This window comes from Castanea sativa, chromosome 8, assembly GCF_040712315.1.
Source record: "Castanea sativa cultivar Marrone di Chiusa Pesio chromosome 8, ASM4071231v1".
Taxonomy (NCBI): domain Eukaryota; kingdom Viridiplantae; phylum Streptophyta; class Magnoliopsida; order Fagales; family Fagaceae; genus Castanea; species Castanea sativa.
In genome coordinates, this window is record NC_134020.1 from 512208 (window position 1) to 522351 (window position 10144).

The 10144-nt window shown below is 34.9% G+C and overlaps 1 protein-coding gene across 4 annotated transcripts; it reads left to right on the top strand.

The window, feature by feature from the left end:
• Positions 1–1355: 1355 nt before the first annotated feature.
• Positions 1356–6917, top strand: LOC142607907 (uncharacterized). Of its 4 annotated transcripts, none has more exons than XM_075779574.1 (3): positions 1356–3590; positions 6111–6307; positions 6449–6917. In XM_075779574.1, exons 1-3 carry the CDS (start codon positions 1431–1433, stop codon positions 6471–6473), a joined length of 2382 nt encoding a protein of 793 aa, XP_075635689.1. In that variant the 5' UTR covers positions 1356–1430; the 3' UTR covers positions 6474–6917. The 4 variants fall into 4 exon arrangements, with proteins under 4 accessions (XP_075635689.1, XP_075635688.1, XP_075635687.1 ...); XM_075779573.1 differs by having other exon boundaries at positions 6111–6303; positions 6414–6917; XM_075779572.1 differs by having other exon boundaries at positions 6111–6303; positions 6422–6917.
• The last annotated feature ends 3227 nt before the right edge of the window (positions 6918–10144 follow it).

Genomic DNA, 10144 nt, shown 5'->3' on the forward strand with positions numbered 1-10144 from the left:
ACCCCTAAACCCGCTTTTGACTTTTCCCTCCGTACATTTACTGCAAATAGGTTAGACTACTTGTATGGAATCTCTCATGTACCTGAAGATAGTAAAATTCCTATTACCGATTTCTCTATTGTAAATACTTATATCGTATTTAATAAACCCAAACCTTCACTCAAAAAAACTATAAAAAAAAAAATTATTAGTCCTCCTCACCCTTCTACTATAAAAGAATATGTCTAGGCTTCCAAGTTTGATCAATTCAATTCAAAATCCAAACTTCAATATGCCCCTCAAAGATCCTCACCTTCGTGATGCTCTCAAGGTGCAAGTTCAGATTACAGGAGCCTCTCAAGTACAAGGCACATTTGCTACTACACTTCACTATCAGCTTGCTTTTAGGCTTCAAAATCATGCCTTTGATATGGCAGTCCCAGACATGGCCCAATCTAATGATGCTTTCTTGATCCAGGTTGATCTAGGAGTGACCTCCATGTGTACGTTTGTCCTAAGACAACTGACCAAAGACCAGATGACTTCTCTTTTCCCAGAATCATGGATTACGAGATATGAGACATTTCACCAGGCGATTAAGCCAGTCCAGTCGAACAATCCTTTTTTTATCAGGAAGGAAAATGGCGAAGTTGAGACAAGGTTTTTGGTGGCCCCACCAAAAAAGAAAGATGTGACAGTGTTTCCAACTCAGATTGCTATGCTTCAACTTGTGTCATTCATTCATGAAGATGGCCTTAAGATTAAAACATTTCGTGAAGATGAAAAGCCTTGTTATGAAGGCAAATCACCCTCTGGTCACATATGGTGGGATATTTGTGATTGTGCTGAATGCAAAAAAGAAGAAACTCATGAAGAAGATTATTCAAGAAGAACGAAGAAAAAATCAACTCAACAAATCCTCAAACAAAGATATGAAGTAGGTGATCTAGAAGTTAATCTCCTTGGAGAACCCTCTGAAAAATTTGACTATTATGTTCTTTATCCTTAAGTATTGTTCCTTAGATTTCTCTCTTAAAATTCAGCTATGTAACTACTTAATTAAAAGATACACTTTCATCCCATAAAAAAAAATTCGCATGACAAAATTTTAAAATAAGAAGCTAAAAAATAATACCTAAGTACTGTAAATAAATCTTGCAGTAAATAATGGATCAAACCAATTGAATGGGTCCAAAACTCCATACACGACATGAACAGCCACAATAGAGTGGGCCGGAAATTAAACTATTGTTAGTGGGCCGTAGTTGAGGGCGGGAATGAATAAAAAATTGCAACTCACAAACCACAAGAACCATAAAAAAGAAAAAAGAAAAAAGAAAAAAGAAAAAAGAAAAAAGAGGGAGATTTATAAGTACATAAAAAAAATAAATAAATAAAAACGGACAGATGAAGAGGCAAAAGGGACGAAGACCTTAGTAACATATGTGATTATGTCGTCGGGAACAGAAGAAACGGCGATGGCGTCGTTGGGTATGAAGAAAAGGTCTCGGTCTCAGTCTCAGTCTCCGATGATCATGACAACCTCCGCCGTAAGTTCTCTCGATTCCTCTGCATCTCAATTACATACACATGAGAATGTTTATTCTTCTAGGAAAATCATCAACAACAATAGTAAACTTGATGTTCCAAAGAATAACAAGAAGAAGAGTGTACAGAAAGAAGAAGAGTGCTTTGTTATTGAGAAAAGAAAATCGAATAATAGACCTAGACGAGGAGGTAAGAATAGGGTTGTGGTGCTTTCCCCTTATTTTGCTAATCAACAGCGACTCACCACCACCACCACCATGGGTGATGAACGAATCATTAACAAGTCGAATGAGATTGATCTGGGTTTTGTGGATGTTCAAGGTTTTGATGGTAATGTCAAGGGGAGACGAAAGGATACGCAGCAGGATTTGGAGGATAAAGATTATAAAATGGAGTCCGACTCCCAAATAACCAGTCCACTCGAGGGAAGTTTACAAAATGAGATTTTAAGGCTTGAAGATCTCCTCTCACAATGCACTTACAAGACAAAGGATGGCCAGTATGATGAGGAGCAGGAGAAGAAATTTAGTTTCCCATTTGAGTTAACAAACAATTCATCCTTTTTACCTGATGATGGTGGCAGGAACTTAGCTGTGGAGGTTGAGAACGAGGCTGTTATGGTACCAAGCATTTATGCAAACTTGAAAGAAGACCAATTGCAGCAAACTGGGTTAGAAATTGGAAAGCTTTCTCATTCCAAGCGCAGGAGAAGAAATGAAAAACAGCAAGCAATAGCTCGTGTTGATATTCGAAAGGTCTCCCCTTACTTTGCAAATGAAGAGAGACCCAAGGTTGAGGAGACCATTCGCAACAAAAACACTGTAATATCAAAGCATAGTAGAACAAGCAGGGACATAATTGCGAAGAATCATGATAAGATAAGAAAAACAAAAAACGAATTTTCATCGCTAGGATCATTGGATGCTCATTCCTTTAGTACTGCTGGCAATTCCGGCAATGGAAATGTATTATTAACTACTGGAGATGCTGCTGCTTTTGTTGAGAATTTTAGAGGTGATGGTGACCCAAAGAAGATGAGGATGGATAAGAAGGGGGGGAAGAGAAAGGATGATAGAATTAGCAAGGAGTGTACCAAGTCTAATGAGATATTGGGGTTTGAGAAAGCCGTTTTAATAGATGAGGATGCAGGTTTAACTGAAGGTTTTGATGGTAATGCCAAGGGGAGAAGAAAGGATAGCAGGCTTTACACGCGGGATTTTCACAAAATGGTAGTTAAAGAGGAGAGGGAGATGGAGGATGAAGAGCCAAAAATGGAGTTAGATTACAAAATAAAACGTAGGACTAGTCCATTTGAGGGAAGTTCACAAAATGAGGATTTGAAGCTTGAGGATGTTCTGTCACAATACACTTACAGGAGTCATGATATGACAAAGAACGGAAAGAATGGCCAGCATGATGAGGAGCAAGAGAAAAAATGTAGCGAGAAACTTTGTTTCCCGTTTGAGTTGACAAACAATTCATCCGTTCTACCTGATGATGGTGGCAGGAACTTGGCTGGGAAGGTTGAGAAGGAGGCTGTTACATTGCCAAGCATTCACACGAACTTGAAAGAAGAGCTAGTGCTACAAAATGGGTTAGAAATTGGAAAGGTTTCTCATTCCAAGTGGAGGAGAAGAAATGAAAAACAGCAAGCAATAGCTCATGTTGAAATTCGAAAGGTCTCCCCTTACTTTTGGAGGTCAACGGGACAGGTGGTAAGAAAAGATGGTGATGGTACAAAAAAAATGAAACCACCAAGACGTTGTGCAAGAACTCATGCCACTTCTGTGAGGGTCTCACCCTACTTCCAAAAGATATCCAAAGAAGAAGAAAATGAAGATGGCCGTTTGTTGGAAGGTAGCAATGGATGTAAAAAACCTGTTGCAATTAAGACTGTTCTTTCTTCTTCTGAGAAGCTAGACGATGCATACCGAAGAAAAAGTCCAGATAACATGTGGAAGCCTCCGCGCACCACACCTGGTCTACTCCAAGAGCGTCATGCCCATGATCCTTGGAGGGTATTGGTGATATGTATGCTCCTAAATCGGACAACTGGTTTTCAGGTATTTCTGGTGTTTTCTGTTGTCTTTTCCAAACTACTAATCAAGTGTTTGTTTAACATGAGCCTTTGGGTCCTCTTAGATATATCAGTGTGGTATTCCCTGAAGCAATAGTTGACTAGTTATAAGTTTTCCATCCTTTGAAGTTTGTAGGAAACATCATAACTTTGTTATAGGAAACTTATGGTGTATGATCAAATTACTTTCTTTTATTGGGGACAACAAAACTGGATTAGGGCATGAATGGTAATATGGTTGACTAGGTTATCCAACAAGCTAAACTTATGCTTTTCCTGGCTCTTTCCTACATAATATATCCAAGGGTGTAACCGAACTAGTTTCTACTACAATTCCTTGGGAGGGGGGATTTTCTTTATGGTTGCCCTGCCGTAATGTCAATTGCCATGTTGAGACTTATTTCCAGGTATGAATCTTTGTTGACAAAGCTCTCGTGTTATTTTTTACTGCCATGGTAGTTGCCATAATTTGTTGTAGACACTAGACACTTTGTATATTTTTCCTTTATGGTTGCCTTGCAGTAATGTCAATCACCTTGTTGAGACTTATTTCTAGGTATGAATCTTCACTGAAAAAGCACTGTTATTTTTTACTGCCATGCATTTCCCACCTATCCATATCTTTCAGTTTATGTTCCTCGTTTTCCTACTTTGTATGTATGATTTGTTTTGGAATCTATTAGTGTATATTGCTGGCTTTGCAAATCTCTAAGATTGTGTCTTGCATCACAATCCAATATGGAGTTGTGATTAAGGAGGCTTGTGTATTTGTCAATGGTAAATAAGGGTCCACTAACATTTGTTGCAGAAAGGTCTGTGACCAAATCAGTTGATGACTGTAGAACTTGACAAAGATTAAGATAGCAAATCATAAAGCTGGATCTTGGCATGGTTTATGGTATAGATTTTTGGATTACTAGAAAATAAAGAATAGAATTAGGTTTGTGGATTAGTGACGGAAAAACAAAATCTCAACATTGTGACTGTACTTCTGACTATTCGATGTCCTATGGGGAAAGATGTAGTTGTTGCTGTAATAACAGAAGAATTGCACAGTTGGAGGACTGATGGCGCAATCATAGCATGGTTATATAAAGGATATTCTCTTTGGAAGCGTAAGGCTAAGGCAAAGCCCAAAAATAATTGTCTGTGGTAGTTAATTAGATTTTTTATATTTTATTTGGTTATTCTATAGTTAAGGGTATTTAAGTAATTTTACAGTTGTTGAGTGTGGGCCATAGTTATAGGCCATGGGTTTTATTTTATTAATGAGTCTTATTTAGTTATGGGTCTTTATTATGAGCTTTTGTTTAATTTATTAGGTTTTATTTTTTAGTAGTTAATTTAGTACTCATGTTACTACCAGTACAAGAGTCATATAATATTGTGCTCAATGTATTCAAAGGAAGTAGAATGAGTTGATTAATAAAATGGAGTGTTTTGAGAAATCGGCACATTGGCCTTTGTTTATTTCTCCTTATCTCTTCTCTATTCTTTCTTCTTTTCTTTCTAAAGTTACTGTTCACAGGCACATAGCCTTAATTTCTATCTAATTCTTCTTCTTTCCTAACTTTAAACCCACCACAAACACACGTAGATAAATTCCCTAATTTGTCCTACATCAAGGACACTATGTTAGTTATAGCAAATATAGATGTTTCACTTTCACCCTTATGAGCATTGGTAGATGCAGCATTCATCTGGATTCAGTTGGGTCACATTGGATTTGGTTGATTGAATGGTTGCCTGTTTTGAGCTTTAAACATTCTTAATTAAGCTGCCTGTTTTTATCATTTTACAAATTATCATAATTGTTGATTCTATAGTCTGGATCCTTTGTTTGTTACAATACATCACAAAATCATTTTTTTTTTAAAAGTAAAAAAGAAAGTTGTATGAACAAATGAGTTTTCTTTTTTAGTTTGTTCAATTTGGCTTGGCCTCAGGTTCTGGGTTTAGTTCCGCGGGATCCTTGATCTGGTTTTGGGTGTAATTTGAGAAGGCTAGCTAGTTTATACCATCCTAAACTAAGGTGCACATTACATTGTTACAACATTGGTGTTTGCATATTGGCTAAACAACCGAGTAAATCTTTTTGAAGTCTTTTAATAGATTATAATGATTTTTATGTCTCTTCACATAATGGAAAATATACTACAAATTGATGGTTTCTCTTAGAAGAGGTCTTTGTATCTGTGTGTGTGGGTCTTAGTGTCCAATTGGGAACATCTTATTTAGTTGAAATTGAAAACTTTTTGCTGAAAGTACTATAGAATTTAGCTAAAAACCCACTGAATAGTACAGTGGGATCCATGAATAGTACCAAGAAGTGCAATGAGATCTATGAATAGTAGCAAAAATAAGCTAAAAACTCTAATAAGCTGTGAGTTTCATCACTTCCCAAACACACTCTTAATGGATCTCTTGACATTTTTTATAGATTGATAGTTGTTCTTAGCACCCAGTTATAAATGAATTACTTAAATGCATATGTTTCTCCTTACAGGCTAGAAGGGTTATATCGAATCTCTTTACACTTTGTCCTGATGCAAAAACAGCAACTGAGGTTGCCAAAGAGGAAATAGAAAAGATTATAAAAACTCTAGGTCTACAAAAGAAGAGGGCTTTGATGATACAACGCTTGTCTCGGGAGTATTTGGGGGAAAGCTGGACCCATGTGACTCAGCTGCATGGTGTTGGCAAGTAAATTGACTACACTTTCATCCTTTTTCTTTTAGATGCTTAAGAATCCTACCTAGAAGTTTGATTATATCTTTATGGAAACTGAATTCTTTTGTCTTCGGTCTAGGTATGCAGCTGATGCGTACGCAATATTTTGTACAGGAAAGTGGGACCAGGTAAGGCCTAATGATCACATGCTAAATCATTACTGGAAATTTCTCAAAGATAGAGAGAGAAAGAGAGGACTGATCTGATAGTTGAAGGGTTTTGTGCATAGACAAGGAAGGCATGCTTCACACGTTCCACTTTTGTAATATTACTAATTTTGGGAGCCTTATTTTTGTAAGCAGAAGGCATGTTTGTATTTCTTGCTACTCCACTTGTGTTATTTAATGAATTTTGGGGGTACTTTTAATGCTAGCAACACTGCTATTTCTATGCAAAGTTGGGAGTAGCAATTATATTGCCTTCGTTTCTGAATTTTTAAAGAGGTTAACATCTTTTGTAGTCTTCATGTTCATAGGTAAATGGATGAATTGACAGTTTCTTGCTCGGTGCCCCTCAAATTGAAGCTCGTGTGATGCTCCTTGCAAGAGCTCACTTGTTTAAATCAAATGTCATTTGTTTAAGTCGAAATTATTTTGATGGGTATTAAGAAAGAATTAGGTTCAAATCCCTTATTCCCCGTTATTGGGTAATAACGCACAGAAATATCAACAATTGTGAAGATAAGATGCTTTTCTCAGTTTCCACATTGAGCATTATGAATGGAGGTAACTTGACACCAAAATTTAAAAAATTCAATTGGACAGCACAAAATTAAACTACAATAGAAATTAATTTGATTCGATTTGAATTCTAAAATTGTATTTCAAATATATATATATATATATATATATATATATATGATTATATATTTGTCTACTTTTAACAAATTAACAAAATCTTAATCCAAACTCACTAAAAACCATTAAAAAATAAGATTCAAAGAAATCTTGGTTTGTTTTTATTATTTTGTAGATATTATTATTATTATTATTATTATTATTATTATTGTGGAGGGACGAACATTATGAATGGAGGTAACTTGACACCAAAATTTAAAATATTAAATTGGACAGCACAAAATTAAACTACAATAGAAATTAATTTGATTCGATTTGAATTCTAAAATTGTATTTCAAATATATATGTGTGTGTGTGTATAAAGTTACACCCGGTGTAACTCTAAAAAGTTACACTTGGTATAACTCTAAAAAGTTACACCCTTACCACCAGCGGGTGTGGTACAACTGGTAGGTGACTGTTGTGGCTTCACCACATCCTAAGTTCGAGTTCTCACGAGGACCGTAATTGCAATTTCTGGTAGTTCTAGAAACCAATAGAGCCTAGGGTGTGTGTGAGTTCGGGGTCTCCGAGCTCTAGTTTGAGCTGGTGGTACCCATGGGCTTATCCAAATGTACCATGGGGCATTGGACAATGATTGCCACACGCGAGTTCTCTTTTTCATTTCTCAAAAAAAAAAAAAGTTACACCCTTTTTAAACCATTGGATTTAAATAGATCTAACGGTAAAAAAAAGACTATAACTATTACAAATATTTTGATTAAAATTTAATTAATTACCCTTATTTATTACCTTCTAAACTTATCTCTAAACCCAAAAAAAGTTTAACTTCTGACTCTCTCTCTCATTTACGTTTCTCTCTCTCTCCATTTCTCTCTCTCCATTTCTCTCTCTCTCTTTCTTTCTCCTCCACCACCTCCAACAGCCCATCATATTTCTATCCAGATTTCTGCAAGAGCCGTTGATGTTTTAAGGTCGGGAGTTGGATCTATATATAGATAAGCCGTTTTCCCCAAATATTAAGTTTACCGCTCTGTTTGTTTCAGCATCAACATTTTTTAGAAAATGGTTCATTTTCCAAAAAACATTTTCTAGAAAACTATATCATTTTCCAATGTTTGGTAATGACCTTGAAAATGAACTTGAGAATGTTTTTTGGTGTTTGGTATGCAAATTTTTATTTTTATTTTTTATATTTCTTGTGTAATTTAAAACATGCGTATTATGTAAACTAACTAATGTAATCAATATTAAAAAAAAAACTAAGGATGAATTTGGTTTTCATACTAAAATTTTGACAATAGATACAATAAAAATTAGTTGTCAAATTTTCATGATCTCTACCACTCATTTTACTTATATATATGGACATAAACGTCCACACACACATACACATTTATATATATATATATATATATATATATATATAAACTATTTGTCTATATAAATAAAATTGACAGGAGAATACATCTTTAATAAGTACAAAATAATAATAATTTTTCATTGTCTACTCTTTTTGCTAGTACACTAATTGTCTACTATGGTCAACCAGAAGTTTTTAATATTACTCAAAATTATGTATTTATATAAGGTATCTACATAATATATCATCACTACATATTATCTGCATAATGTATTTATCAACAAAAAAGATTATGCTATGTAAAAGTAATTTAGAGTCATATAGGCACTATGTTTAAAATTTTCGTCTTTTACTTCATTCATTCTTTCTTCTTTTTTATTTTTTATATATATATTTTAGTACTTTTATGTGCAAAAAAAAAACTTATACATGGAATCCATCAAACTAAAAGTTTCTTAGAGAAAAAAAATAAAATCAAGTTTGAATTTCAAAGTAAAGAATTGAGATTTTGGTAGAGAGGAATGAATAATTACCGCTGCAAATATGTTCTCTTTTGCAAGTTGGTAGAAAGGAATGAAATAACTACTGAGCAATGAGAGAAAAAAAATCTACTCAAAGAACTGTGTTATAAAGGGGAAGAGAAATATGGAGAGAGAGTGAGGGAGAGAGATCTATGGAAGAGGAGAGACCAGAGTGAGTGATAGTGAGGGTGTGAGAAAAGAAAAAGAAAAGGGAAAAGAGAAAGAGTGAGAGTGAGAGAGCGTACTATGAGATAGAGATTGTTTTCCAAAAATTTTTTTTGGAAAACAAGCTATAAAAAACAAGCCTTATTTTTATTAGGATTTTCCATTGACTAAAGATACTTTTCCATTGACCAGTTTTTTTTTGTACTACCAAACACTGGAAAATGTGGAAAACTATCTTTACAGAAAGTTTTCCAGCAAAACAAACAGAGCATACATGTTTCATATTATAAGCACCCGAGAAGAAAAGTTAAGGCTGAATCCAATACTTTTCATCCTATGTTGTATTGCACACCTGGCAAACTTCGACTTGTATGTTAGAAATAAAAACAAAAACAAGGAAATCTATTGATTTAAGATAGCGTCTGTGTTGTCCTCATGGATTAATTTATCAACAAACAATGCACGGGGGCTTCAATTTTAACAAATGAACAAAATCTTAATCCAAACTCACTAAAAACTATTAAAAACTAAGATTCAAAGAAATCTTGGTTACACAATGGTGCACCTTCACTTAGGCCCAACACTTATAAGTTGAAGGTGGGAGGCATCTCTCCTTGATGTGGGATTGAGCAAATCCGTGGGGGTCTTCACCCAAAGCGGACAATATCTTTTAAGGGAGAGGTTTGTCCTTTCACAATTATTATTAATTTTTGTAATTTGAGATGTTACTATAAGCTATAGTTTAGATAATGCTTCATCAACATATGAGATTATTGTTATTGTGGTCATTTCAATTTTGATAGTTAAAAACCCAATTTCAATTATTGGGATGGTAGGCTACAGGCTCTCAATTGTTGAAGTTGTAATGTACAGTGAAGCCATGAACAAATTCAAATGAAACTTGTGTGTTATCGTCAAGCTAGCACATTCAATCGTCCTCTTACTTCGCACGGGGGGACACCA

Excerpts from the sequence above, each read along its gene's own strand:
- LOC142607907 (XM_075779571.1), top strand. The coding sequence starts at position 1,431 with ATGTCGTCGGGAACAGAAGAAACGGCGATGGCGTCGTTGGGTATGAAG. Across the intron at positions 3,591-6,110 it reads ATCGGACAACTGGTTTTCAG|GCTAGAAGGGTTATATCGAA; the intron begins GTATTTCTGGTG and ends TTCTCCTTACAG. Across the intron at positions 6,308-6,413 it reads CAGCTGCATGGTGTTGGCAA|GTATGCAGCTGATGCGTACG; the intron begins GTAAATTGACTA and ends TCTTCGGTCTAG.